The sequence below is a fragment of the Hemitrygon akajei genome, chromosome 13, assembly GCF_048418815.1.
Source record: "Hemitrygon akajei chromosome 13, sHemAka1.3, whole genome shotgun sequence".
NCBI lineage: Eukaryota > Metazoa > Chordata > Chondrichthyes > Myliobatiformes > Dasyatidae > Hemitrygon > Hemitrygon akajei.
The window spans coordinates 99,993,270-100,017,786 of NC_133136.1; the positions used below are offsets into that span (position 1 = coordinate 99,993,270).

The window sequence follows — 24,517 nt, forward strand, 5'->3', positions numbered from 1 at the left end:
ACAAAGACATAACAATATTGATACACACACAATAAACTTCAAATTAATGCAGTGTTCTTTGATTTCACACCAAATAATCCAGCAATTCAGGCAATGCAATTTATTATACTCAGCTTTGAAATTTTCAGGTTATAGGTGAGAATAAAAATATTGATGTCGAATGTGGACTGTGTTTTTGTAAAAGTAAGAAAAGACAATTTCAGGACTTGTAAATTTAGCTTTATTTTTACCTTGCATTAGTAAACAGTTGTTCATGCTGTCTTAATCTCCTTTTGCTTTTTGTTTGACCTGGCTAATACATTCAGTGTATTATACCACCAGGGTACTCAAAGCTTGAACCCACACAATGACTACTGTCAGCATTTTGTAGATACTGGTCATCGCCCTCAAAACTTCATTCGTGACGTAGGTAAGTTAAAGCAATAACCAGTGTGTCCTTCGGATTTGTCCACAGAAATAGTTCTGATGACAATAATGATGGAAAATTGCAGCAAGACTGATATATCACCAGACCAAACCTAAACATTAGGCTTTTGGGGGCACTCGTATTCCCAGTGAAGCTGTGCTTTATATTTGCATCAGTGTATTTGCTGGACTTCAGAAGATTGAGTATAGGTGTCAGTGGTTACAGGGAGAAGGTAGGAGAACGGGGTTGAGTAGGGTAATAAATCAGCTGTGATTCAATGGAGCTGAAGACTCAATGGGCCAACTGGCCTCATTCTGCTCCTATGTCTTATTGTCTTCCATGCTTTTGGGTAATAATTTGAGTTGCAGTTGTGCTCTTGGAGTATCAGATTGTGGAATACCCTCAATGAATGATGTACATTTGATTCTCAGCCTCACTGGAAGTATGTGCCACTGAAAGCCCATCAATGCTTAGTTTCCTTTGGTAGAAAACTGCAAGAAGAATCCAGCAGGTCAAGCGTCATCTATGTGGAAAAAGATATTGCCAATGTCTTCTCCCTATAGATGCTGCCTGGCCTGCTGTGTTCCACCAGCATTTTGTGTGTGTTGTTGCCAATGTTTCAAGTTGACACCGTGTCAAGAATGAGAGTGGAGTGGAAAGACAGCTGGTATAAGAAGGTGGAGGGGGTGAGATTCGGGCTGTGGTTGATGATAGTGGATGGAAGAGGGGTGAAGGATGAAGGGCAAAAGGGGATAGAAGATGGCCAGGTAGGTGTTAGGTGCTAATAGAAAAGAGGGAATAAAATGTGTGGGAGGAGGGTGAAGATGGCAACAGAAACTAGAGGGTGATGAGCAGAAATGCAAAGATTATAAGTGCTAAAATCTGATAAGTAAATAATCTGGTAATGGGAACCTTCAAGGGAGATACAAAGGGCAGATGGAACCACACATGCAGGGGGTATGGGTTATCAGATCGGTAAAATGTGTGGGTAATAGTTTGGGTAGATCCAGGAGGGGGAGGACGGAGGTGCCAGAAAGTAGGAGTAGTAGGGTGAACTATTTGTAAAAGAAGAAAAATGGGAAGACTAGAGGCTGATTGGAAACTCTGGAGCTAGGGGGTTCACTGAAATTGGAACATTCAATATTCATAACATTTGATTATAAGTGCAGGTTTTGTACAGGTGAAGATTTCAACCTGTCAGCTTTTCATTCTTTTATGGCTTGAGGCTTGTTGAAATTGTAGTTTATTTTTAACTATAATTTTTAGAAATTAAGAAATAAATTGATTACCTTAAGTGTAGTGTAAGAAAATGGTGCTCAGTTAACTGTCAACTATTAACATCTTCAGTGGTGGAACAGACTTCTGTTGGATTTCATCCCATTTATGTTCCAACCATCATTCATTCCACCAAAGCTTGTCTGAATCAAAATCTATTCTAATTTCCTTGCAGGCCTTGCCGACAGATTCGAAGAATACCCTAAACTCCGTGAACTTATCCGGCTCAAGGATGACTTAATTTCACAAACTAATACTCCTCCCATGTAAGTGATTCCTTGTGTAGTTCTCGACAAAGATTGATTTTGTATCAGGTGCTGGAATGAGGTAGTCAAGAGTGGTGTCTTAAGAAGCATACATTTATAAGATATACTTCTAACTAACTTAATATTTTCTGTGAACAGGTATTTACAGGCTGATCTGGAGACATTTGATCTTAGAGAACTAAAGAGCAAATTTGACGTTATTTTGGTTGAACCACCTTTGGAAGAATATTACAGAGAAACTGGAGTAACAGCCGTTGAAAAATGCTGGACATGGGATGATGTGAGATGTTTTTCTTGCAATGCTTTTTTTTATCATTCTGCAAGTTATTTTACTATTTTTCTAAATGTTGGCTCCTATTTTTTTAAAGAACAAATAGGTGCATGTTTATATCCAGATATTAATTTGCCATTACCAAGGCTTTTTTATTACTACATATAATTGGTATGTTGGCCACGTATCATTATCAACTAACCTTCTTGAAGGGCACAAGCAATGTTTCTGATGTTCAGCACACATAAAGCTGGAGGAACTCAAGCAGGTCAATCAGGGACCTGACCAGTGGAGGGAGCTAAAAACAGTTGATGTTTCAGGCCGAGATCTTCATCTCAACTGAAACATTGGTTATTTCTTTTCCTCTGTTGATGTTGTGGAGGTCTTCTGGCCTTATGTGCCTGTTGCTCAAGATTTACAGCATCTAAAGAATCTCTTGGGTCTCTGCAGTTGTTAAACTGTTTATCCATAGTTCAAAATAGTGTCAAATCTGAAGTAGTCTATTTTTCAGTATTGGCAAAAAAAGCCACTTGGTTGTATAGCTCTAACATCATGGTCTAATGCATTCAATAGTCCATTTGTTGATTGTAGAGCTGACAGCCATGGCTTGCATTAACATTGCATAAGATAAGTTTGAGTTTACACTGAAGCATATATTAGCATTTGCTTGTCTTTAACTTACTGAAAGATTGCTTAACCAGGTGGTAATTTCTAATTGATGGACTTTGAAAGGAAAATCTCAGCTGGGTGGTTATGTTCTACCAGTTCTTGCCAATTAATAGACCAGTAATTGTAGAATTCCTTTCCAGATTGTTATTGAGTCATCAACTTAAGTTGTGATAGTAGGGGCTTTTAATTTTCCATCTATTGATTGGGACTCCCATATTGTTAAAGGTGTAGAGAGGTTGGAGTTTGTAATATGTGTTCAGGAAATTTTTTTCTAAATCAATATATAGAGGTACCTGTTAGAGAGGATGCAATATTAGATCTCCTATTAGGAAACGTGTTAGGACAGGTGATGGAAGTGTGTGTAGGGGAACATTTTGGTTCCAGTGATCATAACACCATTAGTTTCAACTTGATCATGGATAAAGATAGATCTGGTCCTTGGGTTGAGGTTCTAAACTGGAAAAAGGCCAAATTTGAAGAAATGAGAAAGGATCTAAAAAGCGTGGATTGGGACAGGTTCTCTGGCAAGGATGTGTTTGGTAAGTGGGAGGCCTTCAAAGGAGAAATTTTGAGAGTGCAGAGTTTGTATGTTCCTGTCAGGATTAAAGGCAAAATGAATAAGAATAAGGAACCTTGGTTCTCAAGGGATATTGGAACTCTGTTAAAGAAGAAGAGAGAGATGTATGACATGTATAGGAAACAGGGAGTAAATAAGGTGCTTGAGGAGTATAAAAAGTGCAAAAAAATACTGAAGAAAAATCAGGAGGGCTAAAAGAAGACATGAAGTTGCTTTGGTAGTCAAGGGGAAGGATAATCCGAAGACCTTCTACATGTATATTAAGAACAAATGATAGTAAGGGATAAAATTGGTCCTCTTGAAGATCAGAGTGGTCAGCTATGTATGGAACCAAAAGAAATGGGGGAGATCTTAAATGGTTTTTTTGAGTCTGTATTTACTAAGGCAACTGGCATGGAGTCAATGGAAATAAGGCAAACAAGTAGTGAGGTCATGGAACCTATACAGATTGAAGAGGAGGAGGTGCTTGCTATCTTGAGGCAAATCAGAGTAGATAAATCCCCAGGACCTGACAGGGTATTCCCTCGGACCTTAAAGGAGACGAGTGTTGAAATTGCAGGGGCCCTGGCAGATATATTTAAAAAGTCGATATCTACGGGCGAGGTGCCGGAGATAGCTTGTGTTGTTCCGTTGTTTAACAAAGACTCTAAAAGTAATCCGGGAAATTATAGGCCGGTAAGTTTGACGTCAGTAGTAGGTAACTTACTGGAAGGAGTACTAAGAGATAGGATCTACAAGTATTTGGATAGACAGGGACTTATTAGGGAGAGTCAACATGGCTTTGTGTGTGGTAGGTCACGTTGAACCAATCTATTAGAGTTTTTCAAGGAAGTTACCAGGAAAATGGATGAAGGGAAGGTAGTGGATGTTGTCTACATGGGCTACAGTAAGGCCTTTGACAAGGTCCCGCATGGGAAGTTAAGGAAGATTCAGTTGCTAAGTATACATGGTGATGTAATAAATTGGATTAGACATTGGCTCAGTGGGAGAAGCCAGAGAGTGGTGGTGGAGGATTGCTTCTCTGAGGGAGGCCTGTGACTAGTGGTGTGCCACAGGGATCAGTGCTGGGTCCATTGTTATTTGTCATCTATATCAATGATCTGGATGATAATGTGGTAAATTGGATCAGCAAATTTGCTGATGATACAAAGATTGGAGGTGTAGTGGACAATGAGGAAGGTCAAAGGAAGGAGAAACAGGCCTTTTGGCGCTTGGCTGTGCCAAACCAATTTTTCTGCCTAGTCCTACTGACCTGCACCTGGACCATATCCCTCCGTACACCTCTCATCCATGTACCTGTCCAAGTTTTTCTTAAATGATAAAAGTGAGCCTGCATTTACCACTTAATCTGGCAGCTCATTCCATACTCCCACCACTCTCTGTGTGAAGAAGCCCCCCCCCCCAATGTTCCCTTTAAACTTTTCCCCCTTCACCCTTAATCCATGTCCTCTGGGTTTTTTTTCTCCCCTAGCCTCAGTGGAAAAAGCCTGCTTGCATTCACTCTTATCTATATCCATCATAATTTTATATACCTCTATCAAATCTCCCCTCATTCTTCTACGCTCCAGGGAATAAAGTCCTAACCTACTCAACCCTTCTCTGTAACTCAGTTTCTCAAGACCCGGCAACATTCTTGTAAACCTTCTCTGCACTCTTTCAACCTTATTAGTATCTTTCCTGTAATTTGGTGACCAAAACTGCACACAATACTCCAAATTCGGCCTCACCAATGCCTTATACAACCTCACCATGACAATCCAACTCTTATACTCAGTACTTTGATTTATAAAGGCCAATGTACCAAAAGCTCTCTTTACTACCCTATCTACCTGTGACACCACTTTTAGGGAGTTTTGTATCTGTATTCCCAGATTCCTCTGTTCTACTGCACTTCTCAGTGCCTTACCATTTACCTTGTATGTTCTACCTTGGATTGTCCTTCCAAAGTGCAATACCTCACAGTTGTCTGTACTAAACTCCATCTGCCATTTTCAGCCCATTTTTCCAGCTGGTCCAAATCCCTCTGTAAGCTTTGAAAACCTGAAGCTGTAATGTTCTATGGTTCTAACTCATTTATTTCTGGTTCTCATACTTTTGCTGTTGCCCATTTTCTGTTCTTCATCATTTCTTTCTTTCTTTTTCAATCTTTTTATTATTATTATTAATATCAACAAAATAAATTGGTACATAGATAATGGGATTACAAACATACACATTTTAACTGAACATGAAAGAATACATAAGCAATGATTACAGTATAAATGAATATTCCCAAATCATGGACGATACAATATACAAATGAACAAGGCAAACCTAGGTATATCCTAATATATATTTAAAAAAACAGAAAAAAGAAAAAGAAAAAAAAATATGCAAAAAAACCTAATCTAATAATCTTAATAACTAATAAGCAAAAAAAACAAAAAAGAGAAAAAGAAAAAATGGAAAAAAAAGGGCTGTTTATAATATCTCACAAAATTACAAAATCATCAGTGTCGTCAACTCCGATCCTCTCAACATATATAAAATCGAAACTGGAAAAACAAATAGGCTTGGAACAGGGTCATATTACATCATATGAAAATATTGAATAAATGGTCTCCATGTCTTTACAACTTTAATAGAAGTATAAAATACAACACTTCTAATTTTTTCTAAATTTAGACATAACATAGTTTGAGAAAACCAATGAAATACGGTAGGAGGATTAATTTCTTTCCAATTCAACAAAATAGATCTTCTAGCCATTAATGTAAGAAATGCAACCATTCGACAAGCGGAAGAGGATAAATGGAGTGAGTCCATCATTGGTAAACCAAAAATTGCAGTAATAGGATGAGGTTGTAAATCAATGTTCAACACCGCAGAAATAATATCAAAAATGTCTTTCCAATATTTTTTCAAAAGCGGACACGACCAGAACATATGAGTTAAAGACGCTATCTCAGAATGACATCTGTCACAAATAGGATTTATCTAGGAATAAAAATGAGCCAATTTATCCTTGGACATATGAGCCCTATGCACAACCTTAAACTGTATTAATGAATGTTTAGCACATATAGATGATGTATTAACTAATTGAAGAATTTTATCCCAATTCTCAATAGGGATAGTAAGGTTAAGTTCTCTTTCCCAATCATTTTTAGTCTTAAAGAAGGGCTCTGAACTATATAATTATAATTATATTGTAAAGTTTTCATATTAGCCCTTTCTGAAAAGGATTTAGTTCAAACAAATTCTCCAAAATACCTGAAGACACAAAATTTGGAAAAGTAGGAAGTACAGTATTTAAGAAATTCCTAATCTGTAAATATCTAAAAAAATGAAATCTAGGCAAATTATATTTATTAGATAATTGCTCAAAAGCCATAAAACAATTATCCAAAAATAAATTGGAAAATCGTAGTAATCCTTTAGTCTTCCAAGCTGAATAAGCTTGGTCTATAATAGAAGGATAAAAAAAAGCAATTGGATACAATAGGAATATTTAAAACAAACTGAGTCAACCCAAAAATTTTCCGAAATTGAAACCATATACGTAAAGTATGTTTAACTATCGGGTTGTCAATTTGTTTCGGCAATTTAGAAAGAGCAAAGCGAAGAGAAGTCCCTAAAATAGAACCCAATGCAAATCCTTGTACAGATTTAATTTCCAGGTTCACCCAATGAGGGCTAAAAGATATATCCCAATCCTTTAACCAACATATCAAATATCGGATATTAACTGCCCAATAATAAAATCTAAAATTAGGCAATGCCAATCCACCTTCCTTCCTTGCCTTCTGTAAATATATTTTACCTAACCTAGGATTTTTATTCTGCCATATATATGAGGAAATTTTTGAATCAACATTAGCAAAAAAAGATTTCGGAATAAAAATTGGTACTGCTTGAAATATATATAAAAACTTGGGTAAAATAACCATCTTAATAGCATTAATCCGACCTATCAGAGATAAAGATAGTGGTGACCACTTAGTAAACAAACATTTAATCTGATCGATTAAGGGTAAAAAATTAACCTTAAATAAGTCTTTATAGTTTTTTGTGATTTTAATCCCTAAGTAAATAAAAGAGTCATTAACTAATTTAAAAGGTAAATTTCCATAAATTGGAACCTGTCTATTTAAAGGAAACAATTCACTCTTATTAAGATTTAATTTATACCCGGAAAAATCACTAAATTGAGCCAACAATGATAAAACTGCAGGAATGGATTTCTCAGGATCAGAAATAAATAATAATAAATCATCTGCATATAATGATAACTTATGTATATCTGTCCCACGATTAATGCCAAAAATGTTCTGTGATTCTCTGATAGCAATTGCCAAGGGTTCTAAAGCAATATCAAATAATAATGGACTAAGAGGACAGCCTTGTCTAGTACCCCGAAATAAACGAAAAAAGGGAGATCTTTGATTGTTAGTAAGCAATGCTTTGTCCGCATCTAATGAAATGACACATTCTGAAGTGCTATGTGAAGGAGTATAAACAATATTCAATAATCTCCTAACATTGAAAAAAGAATAGCGATTTTTAATAAAACCAGTTTGATCTTCCGAAATAATTTGGGGTAAAACCTTCTCCAGCCTGGATGCCAGTAACTTGGAAAAGATCTTGGAATCTACATTCATAAAGATATTGGTCTATAGGATGCACAGTCAGTAGGGTCTTTATCTTTCTTCAATATTAAAGAAATGGTTCCGTTGGTGGTGGTTTCTTCTTTTAGCTAAAGCCGTTCTTCCGTGGTAAGGCCCGCCAATTCCTTGGCAAATGGAAAAGGATGCACGCGGGCCCCCCACCGGCTGTCGCTATTAAACTCTGTCATGGAATTTCTAGCGTTTCTCCTGGTGCGTCTGAAGGGGTTGTTCCCCAGACCCTCTTTTATCCTTACTCACGGGGTCTCAGATGTCAATCAGGTTGGGATGATGCAATCCCTCAACCAGCCCACTCTGGTCATTTCCTGAGGGCTTCAATGAATAGTACAGTACTCAACACACAATTCCGTCTCCAAGAGACAATGGCCAGTATCCGTGGCTTTGTCTCGCTGAGGGCAGGACACACATTCCAAACCCTTGAGGATTCTCTCTCATTTCCTGGGTCCCCAGACCTGAATTAATAGCGATCTTGCGATTCTCAAAAAGGAGGGGGCTACTTTGTACCCTTCGGCCCCTCAAAGTTGTGGCACATTCATAACACAATAAAAGAGTTTCCTTCTTAATGCGTTTTCTCAGACCAGCAGAGTAGGAGATAATCTGTCCACGTATATATGCTTTAAAAGTGTCCCAAAGTGTTCCGCAAGAAATATCATCCGTGGAATTAGTTGAAAAGAAAAAATCGATCTGTTCCTTCATAAATTTAATAAAATCCGGATCTTGCAGTAAGGTAGAATCAAATCGCCATTGTCTAGCACTAGAAGCTGTATCCATAAATTTAATAGAAAGATTTAATGGAGCATGGTCAGAGATGGCTATAATATCATAATTACAACCAATTACCGATGGAATAAAGCAAGAGTCAATAAAAAAATAATCAATTCTCAAGTAGGAATGATAAACATGTGAAAAAAATGAAAACTCTTTGTCCTTAGAGTGCCGAAATCTCCAAATATCAAAAATTCCATTATCAGTCAAAAAAGAGTTAATACAAGTGGCCGACTTATTAGGTAAAGTCTGAGTAGATATAGATTTGTCCATCAAAGGATTTAAACAACAATTAAAGTCACCACCCATTATTAACGTATATTCATTTAGATTAGGTAGAGAAGTAAATAAGGACTTAAAAAAATCGGGACAATTCACATTTGGAGCATAAACATTAACCATAGCAACCTTTTTGTTAAAAAGTAAGCCAGTAATTAACAAAAATCTACCATTCGGATCCGAAAAGATATCATGTTGGACAAATGCAATAGAGGAGTCAATAAAAATTAGCATTCGAATTCGAATAATACTGTTGACCCCTCCAAAACCTAAAAAAGCGATAATTGTCCTCTTTCCTCACATGAGTTTCTTGTACAAAAATAATATGAGCATTAAGTCTTTGGAATACTTTGAAAATCTTTTTCCGTTTAATCGGGATGGTTTAAGCCATTAGTATTCCAAGAGACAAAATTAATGGTCTGAGCCATATTTCTGAAATCAACCCTTTGGTATATAAAGAGTTAACGAAATTATGAACTCATGCACCCGGAAGAGGAACAAAAATAAGAGGCGGACCCAGAAGTGACAACATCGCGGACATTTTAGTAGTTTAAAATCAGCCCAAATGAAAAAACTAAAAAAAACTGATGTAAGAAACATAAGATTTAGAAAAAGACCTCCCACCCCCCACCCAAGAGAAAAAAAGACCACCCCAGCCAGGGATAGGCTGGGAAAAAGGAAAGATGAAACTAAATCTACCCCCATATCAGCAGAAGACAACTCCGTATATAAAGGATAAAAAAATGATCCACCCAAACTCTAAAGAAATAATAATCACTGTACTAAAACCAATCTTCTTAATATAATTGGTAGTTAAAAAAAACAAAAAGAATATAATCACTAGTAACTTATAAATCGGGTTAAAACCCAAACAAACCAAAAAAAATTTAAACTGTGATACGAAATGCATTATAGGAAGAAGACAAGAGAAAAAAAAATGGCGAAATAAAAAAAAGCCAAAAATATTTTAGAGAAGAAACCGCCATCTTAGTAAAAAAAAAATCACCTTCGAAGGATTAATAATAATGACCAAAGGTAAAGTACAGTGGTTGAAATAATTAAAATAAAAAGATCGGTATGTCGAAAAAAAAACTTTAACTAGAGTATAAAATATAGAATAAACGTACACCAATAGCCAGAAACAAAATCTGGTTTTGGAAATAAAAACCATCTTGCACGATCAAAATCACTCATTTATTAGAAATGAGTATCCATAGCAGTAGGGAAGTTCTCATTCAGAAAGCTTCTCGCTTCAGATGTAGAAAAGAAGACATGCCGCGGTGCATTCGGAGGCAAGATTCTGAGCTTCGCAGGGTATAAGAGCGCAGGTTTTAGATTTTTCTCATAACATTCAGACATCAGAGGTTTAAAAAGAAGCCTTGCCTTCATTACTTCTGGACTAAAATCTTCCACTCATCGAAAATTGTGATCTTGAAATTTAACCATCCCTACACGCCGAGCCACACGAATAAGTTGCTCTTTAACATGCACATAATGAAATCGGACAATTACAACCGGTGGTTTAGCTGAAGCACTTGGTGATCGACGCATAATTCTGTGAGCGCGATCGAGTAACGGAGGACTGTCTGGGAATACAGAAGGGAACGCATCCTTTAAAAGTTGAGCAAAGTACTTCGAGGGGTCCCCTTGTTCAATACCTTCCGGGAGACCAAGTATGCGTAGGTTCTGTCTTCTGGATCGATTCTCAAAGTCGACACTCTTGGCTTTAAGTGTTTCCACCTGTTTAATCGTCGAAAGTAAGTTCTGCTCCAGTTTTTCAATTATCAAGTCTCGCTTCCGAGCGTCCTCTTGCAGAGTTGCGATTAGAACTTGCTGCTGGTTAACTACTGAATCTGTCTTATCCATATAATCTTGAAAAGCCTTTATATCTTGTTTAAAAATTTGTCGTTGTTCTTCAAATTTTTGATTTAAAACCTCCAATAACATTTCATAAGTCAATTCAGTGCGCTTAGGATCAGTCTTCTTCCCGTTCCTTTTAGGATCCTTCCCAGGTTCTCGCCCTTTAGATCTAAGAGCCATTTCTGTATTCATTTCTTCAAAAATTCAGAATAAACTCTTAAAGATAAGTCCAAAAAAGTAGCAAGAATCTTTTGGTGTAGGTAAAAATAAGTTAAATAAGAGTGATCATAGGTTAAAAAAAGTAAAGGTTATGGAGCGAATCTGAAACAGTGCTCACTCCATGAGCGTCTCCTGCTGACCTCTCATCATTTCTGGTACACCTTCAGCATCATGTCACCAGAAATGCATCTTTCCCTACTTTTTTTTCTTGCAATACCCAGACTGCAAGCCATCACTTTGCTCTTGTAACATTGAACAGTATAATGCAGGAACAGTCCTTCAGCTGGCAATTTTTGTTAATGATCATGATGTCAGTCTAAACTAATCCCATCTGCCTGCACGTGATCCACTTCCCTCTGTTCTCCGCCTGTCCGTGTGTTTGTCCAGGTGCCTCATTATTGATGCTGTTGTATTTATTTCTATTACCTCTTCTGGTAGGGCATTCCATGTTTCAGCTACTCAGTATATTTGTAAACAAGGAAAATAAATGCCTTGTACATATCCCTTTAAAGTTTCTCCCTCTCATTTATGCTCTCTAGTATTTGACCATTTCCACCCTGGGAAAATACACTGGCTATCTGCCATATCTATCCCCTCATTATTTTATTAACTACTATTTGGTTGCCGCTCAGCCTCTGACATTCCAGCAAAAACAATCCCAAGTTTATGCAATGCCTGCTGGGAGCTAGTATATGCAATAATTGAGGCAACATCCCAGAAAAAATCTTATATACCCTTTCCAAAGCTTTCACATCCTTTCTAGTCTTAATATAGATCTAAACTCAATCTGCCTTTCTGAAGATCTAAGCTCGATCTAACTCTTTTCTGTCTAATTTCGAACTGATGGATCACATAAGCTTCCTTGCTGTCCACAGCTCCACAAATTTCTTGTCTGTTAACCTGCTGATCAAATCACCTATATTTTCATTTTTATCACAAACAACAGAGGTACCAGATTAGTGAAGATTAGTGGTCACAGATTTCCTTCTGTGTCATCTTCCTTACAACCACAGTTGTAGTCTTTGTCACCACTTGCTTTCTCGCCTTCCAGAACTACAATCATTTTACCTAGCTGTCATTCAATATAGCATTCTGCATCACTGCTCTCTGTTGTGACTAAGCCATATGGAAGCTGTCATTTGGAAATATACAAATCTATTCACATAGCAAACCTCTGGGAGGACCCAAGAGAATCTCACACTCCTGACACAATATTTATTCTTTTTAACAATTACAGGATAAAATTAACTAGCTTCATCTGCTGTAATCACCTACATTTTGTATATAGTCAGGTAAATTTGCAGGTTTACCTATTGTACCAATGTAGCACATCCCAACTAGCAGAACCCTTTTGAAAATTCAATACTGGTGCAAAAAGTTTCAGTACAAACTCCAGACATCCAAAATACAACTTCTGTTACAGTGTTGGAAGTATGGCTCCATGAATATACAACTAACCAGAAAGTTAAGTGACAAAACAGATCTGAAAAAGGATCTACTGCTGAAAGATGTGTTCTGAACTATGCATTAGGTAGCAGAGATATACCTTTAACAATGTGCAACATTCATCTATTGTCTTCCTCTATGTAGTTTTAATGGAACCGAGTCAGAACATACCACATCCAACGATTAGCATTAAAGCCACGAAGTATCAGTTGGAAATTGAAGTGTATGCTGGTTTTATTTCCTGAAGACTGGTTCCCATTTTAATTCATCCATAACGTCATAACTCCTGAATTATCCCTAGCATACTCAATGGAATCTATAAGTTCAAAGTCAAAGTAAATTTATTATCAAAGTGCCGTATATGTCGCCATACTCTTGATTATACCTCTTCCCACCTTGTCACTTGTAAATATGTCATTCTTTTTTCTCAGTCTCTGCAATATCTGTTCCCAAATTGAGGCTTTCTTTTCTAGAACATCAAAGATGAACTCCTTCAAAGGAAGAGGTTTCCCTTCCTCCACCATTGACTCTGCCCTCACCTGCATCCCCTCCATTTTCTGGACATCTGCCCTCATCTCTTTTTGCTACTTTAACAGGGCTGGAGTTCATCTTGTCCTTGCCCACCACCTCATGAGCCTCTGCATCCTACACATCATTTTCTACAACTTATGCCATCTTCAACAGGATCTTGGCATTCAGCAGATCTTTACCTCCCCTTTTCTCCCCCCCCCCCCCCCACCTATTCTGCACTTAAAAGAAGAATCACTCTCTATGGATGTCCCTCCTGGCACTTATCCCTGCAAGCAGAAGAGGTGTGATACCTACCTATTCACCCGCCCCGTGCTATTTAGTATCCTCCAACCTGACAGCATACTTTCTCAAACTTTTGCTAATTTCTCCCTCAACCGCTTCTCTCTTCCATTCCCATTCTGGTTCTGTTCTTACCTCTTCTCTTTTCCTCATGTCCCTCTCAGTCTCCTCCTCCTTCCACTCTCCTATCAGATTCCTCCTCCTTCAACCCTTTACTTTTTCCATATATCACCTGCCAGCTTGTTGCTTCATTTCTCCTCTCCTCACCTACCTACCTTGCCCTTCACCTATCACCTAGCTTGTACCCCTTCCTTTCGGCCTACCATCTTATTCTGGCTTATTCGCCCTTCCTTCCCTGCCCTGATGAAGAGTCTTGGCCTAAATGCTCGACTCTATTCCTTCCATAGCTGCTGCCTGATCTGCTGAGTTCCTTCATTGTTTTGTGTGGGTTATTCTGAATTTCCAGAATCTCTTGTGTTATATGTCACAATCTACTACCTGGAAATTCATTTTCTTGCAGGATTTGCAGGAAAATACAGAAATACAATGTAATTTCAATACAATAGAGTACAATAGGAATCGGATTTGGGCATAATACCTCTGGTCAATGCATAAACTTGATTTTGAACTTCTGTATAACCATATTTAATTATTCATCCTGTTCCCATTCTGATAGTTTTATAACCATTACAGCACAGAAACAGGCCATTTTGATCCTTCTAGTCCGTGCTGAACGCTTACTCTCACCTAGTCCCACCTACCTGCACTCGGCACATAACCCTCCATTCCTTTCCTGTCCATATACCTATCCAATTTTTTTTTTAAATGACAAAATCGAACCTGCCTTTACCACTTCTACTGGAAGCTCGTTCCACACAGCTACCACTCTCTGAGTAAAGAAGTTCCCCCTCGTGTTACCCCTAAACTTTTGCCCCATAACTCTCAACTCATGTCCTCTTGTTTGAATCTCCCCTACTCTCAATGGAAAAAGCCTATCCACGTCAACTCTATCTATCCCCCTCATAATTTTAAATACCTCTAACAAGTCCCCCCAGCTTACTCTGACGACTTTTTTAAAAATCAGATTTTACTTACATTTGTATTTTATCAGTATCTTATACCTTAGTGTTTGTCACTTTGCAAAAGAATCTTTCCTCTGCTGAAATCAGTTGCTTTTTGTGGTATCTAAGAGACTGTTTTTAAGCTGTAGAGAAACTGCTTTCTCAGCAAACTTTTTTTGTTGTAGATCATGAAACTGGAAATTGAAGAAATTGCAGCTCTAAGATCTTTTGTCTTTTTATGGTGTGGCTCTGGGGATGGTCTCGACCTTGGAAGAGTGGTAAGTTGTCAAGCAGGAGCAGTCTGAGCTAGAATAGACCTTCCTTTACTAAGGAGCCTATTCAGATGATAAGTACTGTCTGGTGCACAGCTGACCAATTGTTTGCCATCAATAGCATGGCTATGTTGAGTCTTAAGCTTTGTACATAATTCACACTGAATACGTAATGTGCTGTTCTGTTTTGTGTCTGTCATTTTGATTAATGGCTTTCCTCTTGCAGAGGTATATTGGAAGCTAATCTCGTTCATAATGCCTTTCACAAAAAGGAATATTTCTTAACTGCATTTTTATTAGTGGATTCATTTTCCTTGATGATCCATTACCTAAAATGGTTAGTTAAAATGACTTACTTGGCAATTAAGTGTTTATAATGGAGGTTTTCATTAGATTATTTCAATATGGAATCCCACCTTTTTAAAATGGTACTTTACATTATTTTAAATTGTTTGTTTTCTTGTTTTAAGAAAACATTTATATTTTAGTACGTAAGAATTAATTTTTTAAAAATTCCTTTAGTGATAACTCTAAAGACATTTTCTGCCTACTACACAAAACTGTAATTGCACTAAAACAATATTGTAGTTAAGATATTTCAATGTCTTTAATAAATCTGTTACTGCTTCTTTTGAGTTAATATAAATTCTTATACAAATCTCATCACTTGAATTATAGCGTGGGTTCCAATTAGTAGGCTTCAAATTAGAAATTAATTTTTTACGGCATTTTATTATTCCAGTGTTTGCGCAAGTGGGGTTTCAGACGTTGTGAAGATATATGTTGGATCAAAACGAATAAAGATAACCCTGGGAAAACCAAAACCCTAGACCCAAAAGCAGTCTTCCAGCGAACAAAGGCAAGTGTATGATTTGACCTGGGGGTCAGTGTGGTATAACAAATCCAACTTCCTGCAGGCTCATCAAAGGAAATGTCTGCTTTCTCCTCTTTTGTTTGATTGAAATACATGATAAATGCAGCTCAGAATGGACAATTAATTACTTATCAACCCCAACAGTTTTTTTTGGTTTGAGATTATATGTAAGCACTTTACAATGTTTCGTGAAGTTTCTTCTTGTTTAAAATACATAATAGTTTAATTCATTTATGAGACGGGGAAAAAGGAAAGAAAATGGTTGCCGATGGGGAATCCCGATATGGAGAAAAACAGTGGGATAAAGCCCACTTTGTTTATATAGAGATACAGCGCACAATAGGTCTTCCGGCCTAACAACAAACCAGATTGATAGGGCTGAGTACCACCCAGCAACCCACCTTTTTAAACCTAGCCGAATCACAATGACCAATTAACCTACGAACCCATACATCTTTGGACTATGGGAGGCAACCGGAGAAAACACACATGCACTTACAAAGAATGTACAAACTTTCTTCAAGACGACGCTGGAATTGCTGCTCACTCATTCTTTAATGTAGCAAGGTTGTGTTTGAAAGGCCTTTGTTACTAGCTGCAGTTCAGCATTCAACACCGTAGTTGCATCCAGGCTCAACAAAAAGCTCAGAGACCTCGGCCTTGATCTTGCCTTGTGCCACTGGATCCTGGACTTCCTCTCAGATTGCCAGCAAGTTGTAAGAGTGGGCTCCCTCACCACCAACCCTACAAGGTGGCCTACAGGGAAGAAGTCATCTCTCTGACACAGTGGTGTCAAGAAAACAGCCTCTTCCTCAATGTCGCAAAAATAAAGGAGCTGGTTGTGGATTACAGGAGGAATAGAGACGGGCTAACCCCTTTTGACATCAGTGGATCTGGGGTTGAGAGGATATACAGCTTTAAGTTCCTTGGTATCCACAGCACCAAGGACCTCACGTGGCCTGTACACACCAGGTGTGTGATGAAAAAGGCACAACTGCGTCCCTTTCACCTCAGATGGTTGAGGAAGTTTGGTATGGGCCCCAATTCTTAAGAACTTTCTACAGGGGCACAATTGAGAGCATCCTGACTGGCTGCATCACTGCCTGGCATGGGAACTGTACCTTCCTTAATCGCAGGACTCTGTAGAGAGTGGTGTGGCAGCCCAATGCATCTGTAGTTGTGAACTTCCCATGATTCAGGACATTTACAAGGACAGGTGTGTAAAAAGGTCCCGTAGGATCATTGGGGACCCGAGTCACCCCAACCACAATCTATTCCAGCTGCTACCATCTGGGAAGCGGCTCCGCAGCATAAAAGTCAGAACTAACAGGCTGCGGGACAGCTTCTTCCACCAGGCCATCAGACTGATGAACTCACTCTGACTTGACTGTACTCTATATTACATTGACTGTTCTATTTATTATAAATTTATCACATTTAGATGGAAACGTGATGTAAAGATTTTTATTCATGCATGTGAAGGATGTAAGAAATAAAGTCAATTCAATTCAATACTTAGATTAAGGTAGTGGCTGTTCCATGGACAGCGAAGTGGAAAGATTCTGTTGCCTATAAATTCCATGGCAACTAGATGTAAAACCTGTAATTTTTATTCTTTTAAATCTCTCAAACTATTAAAATAAAAAACAATTAACTGTCATTTTAAATAAAAATAAACTAAAATCAAGTATATATACTAAACAAAAACAAATTGATTTTAAAAGGCTGGTTTGGGCGTAACCCTGGTTATTTTCTCAATTCGTTCTTGTTCAGATCCTATGTCACCTCTTTTTAAGGATTTGAGTTCATTTTATACCAACAGAACCATGCCACACCCTATGCCTAAGTGCCTGTCCTTTCAATACATCTTTTTTAACATTCTTGGATGTCCAGCTTCCAGCTGTAATCTTCTTTAAGCCATGACTCCGTGATGCCCACAATGTCATACCTGTCGATCTCTGACTGCGCTACAAGGTCATCTACCTTGCTCCATATACTGTGTACATTCAATTATAACAACTTCAGTCTATATTTGCCCCCCCTTTACACTGCAACATTCCACCAACTTGCAATTTTGCCCTATTATCTGCCCGCCCTTCCTGACAGTCTCACTACACACTACCTCTGCAGGTTAACCAACAGTCCTATCCTCAGCCCTATCACTCTAGTTTTCATCTGCCTGTCAGATTGGTTTAAACTCTCCCCAACCTGCCTGCAAGGATATTGGTCCCCCTCTGGTTCAGTAGTGACCCTTTTTGTACAGGTTATACCTTCCCCTGAAGAGATCCCAATGATGCAGAAATCTGAAACCCTGCCCATTGCACCAGTTTCTCAGTCAAATGTAGTAAATGCCAAAAAAAGACAAGCTGTTCAAATAAAAAAGCACTAAGAACAGGAGTTATAAAGAGTCCTTGACAATGAGTCTGTAGCTCATACTCTCAGTTGAGAGAAGTGGTGAATGAAGTTATCTGTGCTGCTTCAAGAGCCTGATGGTTGTAGGATAATAACCGTTCCCGAACCTAAAGGTGTGACCTAAGACTTCTATACTTCCTGCCTGACGTAGAAGTGGGAGGGGGGCAAGGTCTAGCTGGTGGGGGCCTTTGATCAGTGCCACTTCCTTGTGGTAGAGCTCCATGTAAATGTACTCAGTGGTTGGGAGGGCCCTGCCTGTGTGGGACTGGGCTTTACCTATCACTTTCTGTAGCCTTTTCCATTACTGCACATTGGATTTTCCACATCAAGCTGTGATGCAGCCAGTTAGGATATCCTCTACCGTACATTTTTAAAAGTCTGTCAAAGCTTATGGTGACATGCCAAATACTCACAAACATCTATGAAATTAGAGATGCCTTCTTTGTAATGACATTATGTGCTTGGTCCCAGGTCAGATCCTCTGTTTTGTAGTCACAAAGGAACTTGAAGTTATTGATCCTCTCCACATCCATTCCCCTCATGAGAGCAGTGTCACAGACCTTAAGCAGCTCTTTGGTTTTGCTGACATTGAGCACTACTCACTGTTTTCAAATTCCCTCCCATATGCTGATTAGACACGTCCTTTGATTGTACAGCAATGGTATCATCAGCAAACTTAAATATGGCATTAGAGCTATGCCTAGCCACTCAGTCATAAATGTAAAGCAGATTATCAACTTGGGTCTTGATACTAACCAGTTGTGTGGGATATGAATATCAATATGCATTCCCCAATGCCCTGTTCTCCCCCCAAGATGGGTCTTTGAAATCTCCTGTTAATGTGATGTACCAAAACAGGATTTCAGTTAATAACAATTGTTTAAGATAAATTAAGTTTTCTCTTTGTAAAATCTTAATTTGTGTGCATGTTTGCAGCAAAGAAACAGTGCTATATCACAGGCTTCTGTGATGTGGGTTGGTAGTCCCAGCCTTGTTCAAGTAAAGTCGGTACCAATGGAGTATAGTCCTATGGAACAAGGAAAACATCAGTTTTCGCAGCTTTTTATAATGGCTATATCAAGTAACCTGAGACAGGTCCTTCTGTAGAAATGTTGGCTGGCAACTGGTTTCAGCAGAAATGTTGCATGCTTGAAAGCATAACAGGATTTTTTAAAAAATGGTTTGAAACAAAATTACATTGTCAATCGAAAATCTGTATGTCAGTAAGTTATTGTGTTTGCCTAAATGCTAATCATTTCCTTAATTAGACTAAAATATTTTGATTAAAATTTAATCTATGAATATCTGTAATATGGTTAATGAAGATGAAAATACTTTGAATCAAATGTTTAAACTCGTGTTGAAGGATCGAAGTAATCTATCAATTCTTCACATTTAATATTGTAAAAGATCTTTTAAAAGTATAAGATCCAAGGACTGTGGACAGTTGATTGTAATGCCTTTTTCTGATAATTTGTAATGTTGATCTTACAACAAAAGTATTAAAATGATTTGATCATATACTGTATCATGCTAAATTTAGCTTAGTTTGTAATCAAATGAAAAGTTTGCTGTTATATATATCAAGTGTAATTTTCATTTTAAAATCATTTCCTCTTTGCAAATTAATAATTTACAATCAATATTGTAGTTTGTTATGACAGCTTTTATGATAAACGATTTAGTCCTTTCCCAGCGTATATTATGAACAAACTTTTCTCAGGCTTCCAGCCAGGTACAGGTACTGTGTCGATTGTAACCAACACTTCGATGACAAACTATCAGGGATGATGCTCGGGCATGTCTAGTATGGTAGCCTCAGACATGGCATCTATCGGAAACTCACATGGACTTGTAACTCAACAATAACAACCACCATTATGCCTCCCAATATAGAGCAATTCTTTTTATTTTGATTAACCGTGCGAGAAGTATTTCAGACCCAGAGAGTCTCCCCAAGGAAATAAGACTATTATGCACAATGTTCCTACAGAATGGCAAAGGAAATCAAGCAGGTCTTTAAAAGGAGCGACAGAAAAAAAACAGGAAACCTAACAAGGAGAAACTCGACGCTGCAACCTGTCTTTTCTATATTTCCATGGTTTCTGGAAGGATCACCAAAATCCTGAAGAAATACAGGATTAATGTCATCCACAAACCTATAAGGAAACTCAAGCTTATGCGGGTCAAAGTTGACCCAGGACTCAGGTCGGCTGGTGATTGCAGGATTCCCTGTGAATGCAGAGCAGCGTATATTGACCGGACAGGACACACAGTGGAAACCTGCTTTGAGGAGGTGGACAAGGAACATAGGGAGAGTGGAAACCTAATTGGATGAGGTATAGGAGGGACAGTCTATGGGGGCTATAAATATCTTCAGACTAGACATGCGTTATCCCTAATGAATATGGCAGAGTTTGTCATCGAAATGGCAATTAAAATCAATACCTGTACATGGCTGGAAGCCTGAGAAGTGTTTATTAGCTTTTATGATATTTTCAAGCATTCATTGCAATTACAATGTTACTATAATTTTTTTGATAAATTGGCAGAAAAACAAAGATAAGTACAGTGGATTCTGGCTAATTGGGACACATCGGAACCAGTACATTTTGGCCCAATTAAGCAACTGTCCCAATTAGCCGAAATTTCATGGAAATAATTTTAAAAAGATCAAGAGGAAATGCAGAACAAATTAGAAGATTACCAATACTACTACTTTAAACTGATGGTTTGCAATTCTACTACAGTACTATAAAACTGTGTATTAGTTTATTTATTGAATGATTGAGATACAGTGTGGAGTAGGTCTTTCCGGCACTTCAAGCCGTGTGCACAGCAAACCATCAGTTTAATGCTAGCCTAATCATGGGACAATTTACAATGGCCAATTAACCTACCAACTGGTCTTTGGACTGTGGGTGGAAACTGGAGCACCCAGAGGAAACATGCCGTCATAGGGAGGACAGATAAACTCAAGTCAAGTCAAGTTCATTGTCATTTTGACCATAAACTGCTGGTACAGTACACAGTAAAATCAAAACAACATTCCTCCAGGACCGTGGTGCTACATGAAACAACACAAAACTATGCTAGACTATGTGAGACAGCACAAGGCTACACTAGACTACGTAAAACAACATAAAAACTGCACTAGACTACAGACCTACACAGGAGTACATAAAGTACACAAAACAGTGCAGGTCAGTACAATAATTAATAAACAAGACAATAGGCACAGTAGAGGACAAATTACAATGTCAGTCTAGACCCCGAGTATTGAGGAGTCTGATGGCTTGAGGGAAGAAACTGTTGCACCGTCTGGTCGTGAGAGCCCGAATACTTCAGTACCTTTTGTCAGATGGCAGGAGGGAGAAGAGTTTGCGTGAGGGGTGCATGGGGTCCTTCACAATACTGTTAGCTTTGCAGGTGCAGCATGTGGTGTAAGTGTCTGTAATAGTGGGAAGAGAGACCCTGATGATCTTCTCAGCTGACCTCACTATCCGATGCAGGGTCTTGCGATTCGAGATGGTGCAATTTCCAAACCAGGCAGTGATGCAGCTGCCCAGGATGCTCTCAGTACATCCTCTGTAGAATGCGATGAGGATGGGGGGGGTGGGAGATGGACTTTTCTTAGACTTTGCAGAAAGTAGAGATGCTGCTGGGCTTTCTTGGCTATGGAGCTGGTGTTGAGGGACCAGGTGAGATTCTTCACCAGGTGAACACCAAGAAATTTGGTGCTCTTAACAATCTTAAACTCCTTACAGGCGACATTGGGAAATGAACCCACATCACCTGTACTGTAAAGCATTTTGCTAACCACTATGCTACTGTGCTGTTCCAATGAATCCACTGTCTGCTGCCATTTCTTTTCATGGTAAATTAACAAAATCAGCACAAATAATGCCTTCATACAGTGTTGTAAATGATTGCATCTTCCGAGTCTTCATTTTCATTGTAACATCTAAGACATGAGGAACCACAATTCTTTGTGGTTCCTCACTTGTTGAAGTAATGAAATTGTTTCCTTTACACTGTCAGCTGTTTCTGACATCTCTAAGCCTAAATGCTTGAAATGGTAGTGAGCAAAACAGTTTTAAATTGTCTCACTGGTTTTTGAACACACACAAGCAACTGATGCTATTTTAAAAACTATTTGTCCAGGCACGGTGTAGCAAATGCATGTGGCTGATGCTAGTCAGAAATTGTTCGGCAACAGCCTTCTGTCCCAATTAAGCAGCATAGTGTCCAAATAAATGAAGGGAATCAAAGCTATTTTCTCAATTAGTTTTGTTGTTTATGAGCTGTTCCAAATAAGTGGCTATCCCAATTAACTGATGACCCAGTTAACTGGAATCTAGTGTATTTAGAATCCATATAAAGTATTATTATCCATATAAAGTCTCTATTTCCTGAGGAGACTGAGGTCCTTTAACATCTGTCAGACGATGCTGAGGATGTTCTACGAGTCTGTGGTGGCCAGTGCTATCATGTTTGCTGTTGTATGCTGGGGCAGCAGGCTGAGGGTAGCAGACACCAACAGAATCAACAAACTCATTCGTAAGGCCAGTGATGTTGTGGGGGTGGAACTAGACTCTCTGACGGTGGTGTCTGAAAAGAGGATGCTGTCCAAGTTGCATGCCATCTTGGACAATGGCTCCCATCCACTCCATAATGTACTGGTTAGGCACAGGAGTATATTCAGCCAGAAACTCATTCCACCGAGATGTAACACTGAGCGTCATAGGAAGTCATTCCTGCCTGTGGCCATCAAACTTTACAACTCCTCCCTAGGAGTGTCAGTCACCCTGAGCCAATAGGCTGGTCCTGGACTTATTTCCACTGGGCATGATTAACTTATTATTATTTAATTATTTAGGGTTTTATATTGCTATATTTCTTTACCATTCTTGGTTGGTGCAGCTGTAACAAAACCCTATTTCCCTCGGGATCAATAAAGTATGTCTGTCTGTATTACTTAATGTAAGAGTTACTGATTTTGCAGTTAGTTATGTATGTTGTAATCCTAATATGCATTTAATTTTGTAGGAACACTGCCTAATGGGTATCAAAGGAACAGTGCGTAGAAGTACAGACGGCGATTTTATCCATGCAAATGTAGATATTGATCTTATTATTACAGAAGAGCCAGAAATTGGGAACCTTGAAAAGCCTGTGGAAATATTTCACATCATTGAGCATTTCTGTCTGGGACGAAGGAGGTTACATATTTTTGGAAGGGACAGCACAATAAGACCAGGTATGTGACCCTTTTCTCCAAATAAAATTTTTATAATGCAAATGTTATTATTCTGCTTTTTATTTCTGTAATTATATGAAAGGCTATATATAGTTTCATGTTGTCATAATTTCTAGGGTCCTTGTGGTGGTTCAGTAGATATATCAACTGTACTATTCTTATGGGGCAATTGAGCTAATACAATTCAGTTGCAAGAACTGGATGTGTTTATCTTCATTAACTAAAACAAGATAAATTGATACCTGTCAAGTCAGAGGTTGACCTTGCATTACTGTAGATTTTTTTCAAACTAAATTGTCACTCAAATACTAAAGTGATGTAAGAGAGAACAGCTGCTGGAATCAGGACTATCTGTAAAGTATATATAGTTAGATATCTACATATTCATGTTAATTTTACATAGTGCACTGTACTGCTGCAGCAAAGTAATGAATTTCGCAACAGGTGTTAGTGATAAATCCAATTCTGAAGGGCCTTTATCTATGCATTCTAACTCTTGACACTAATTTATCACATCATAAAAAGATAGTTTATTTCTTAACAGGATATCAATTAATTTGATGCCAGTTAACTTTTATTCCCAAGGATCATGAAATTCATAATTACAACTTATTGTATTAATATGTTTCAGTTAAACACTTAAGAAATGCAGTGTGTTTAATAGTAAAATAATAGCTTTAACTGTTTTCTTCCTATCATCTGTATTTACAATGATTCAATATATATTCACTGGCCACTTTATTAGGTATGCCTGCTCCCCTTCATTAATGCAAATATCTAATCAGCCAATCATGTGGCAGCAAATCAATGAAAAAAGCAAACAAGCAATTCAATTGTTGTCCAGACCAAACATCAAAATAAGGATGAAATGTGATCTAAGCGACTTTGACCGTGGAACGATTGTTGGTGCCAGTCAGAGTGGTTTGAGCATCTCAGAAACTCCTAATCTCTTAGGATTTTCACATACAACAGTCTCTAGAGTTTAGAGGAGAGGTTAGTGCGAAAAACATCCAGTGAATGCCTTGTTAACGAGAGAGTTCAAAGGAGAATGGCCAGACTGGTTCAAGCTGACAGGAAGGCGACAGTACCTCAAATAACCAGCTCAGAAGGGAAGGGAGGAAAGGAGAAGAG

At 38.2% G+C, this 24,517-nt stretch overlaps 1 protein-coding gene across 2 annotated transcripts in view; it reads left to right on the forward strand.

The window, feature by feature from the left end:
- Positions 1 to 24,517, forward strand: part of mettl14 (methyltransferase 14, N6-adenosine-methyltransferase non-catalytic subunit) — a 67,787-nt gene that overhangs the window by 38,426 nt on the left and 4,844 nt on the right. For both annotated transcript variants that reach the window (XM_073065162.1, XM_073065163.1), the window contains 6 exons: positions 322 to 409; positions 1,857 to 1,947; positions 2,086 to 2,227; positions 14,754 to 14,846; positions 15,583 to 15,699; positions 23,176 to 23,386. In XM_073065162.1, the coding sequence (XP_072921263.1) occupies positions 322 to 409; positions 1,857 to 1,947; positions 2,086 to 2,227; positions 14,754 to 14,846; positions 15,583 to 15,699; positions 23,176 to 23,386 (742 nt within the window). The remainder of the gene's footprint in view (positions 1 to 321; positions 410 to 1,856; positions 1,948 to 2,085; positions 2,228 to 14,753; positions 14,847 to 15,582; positions 15,700 to 23,175; positions 23,387 to 24,517) is intronic.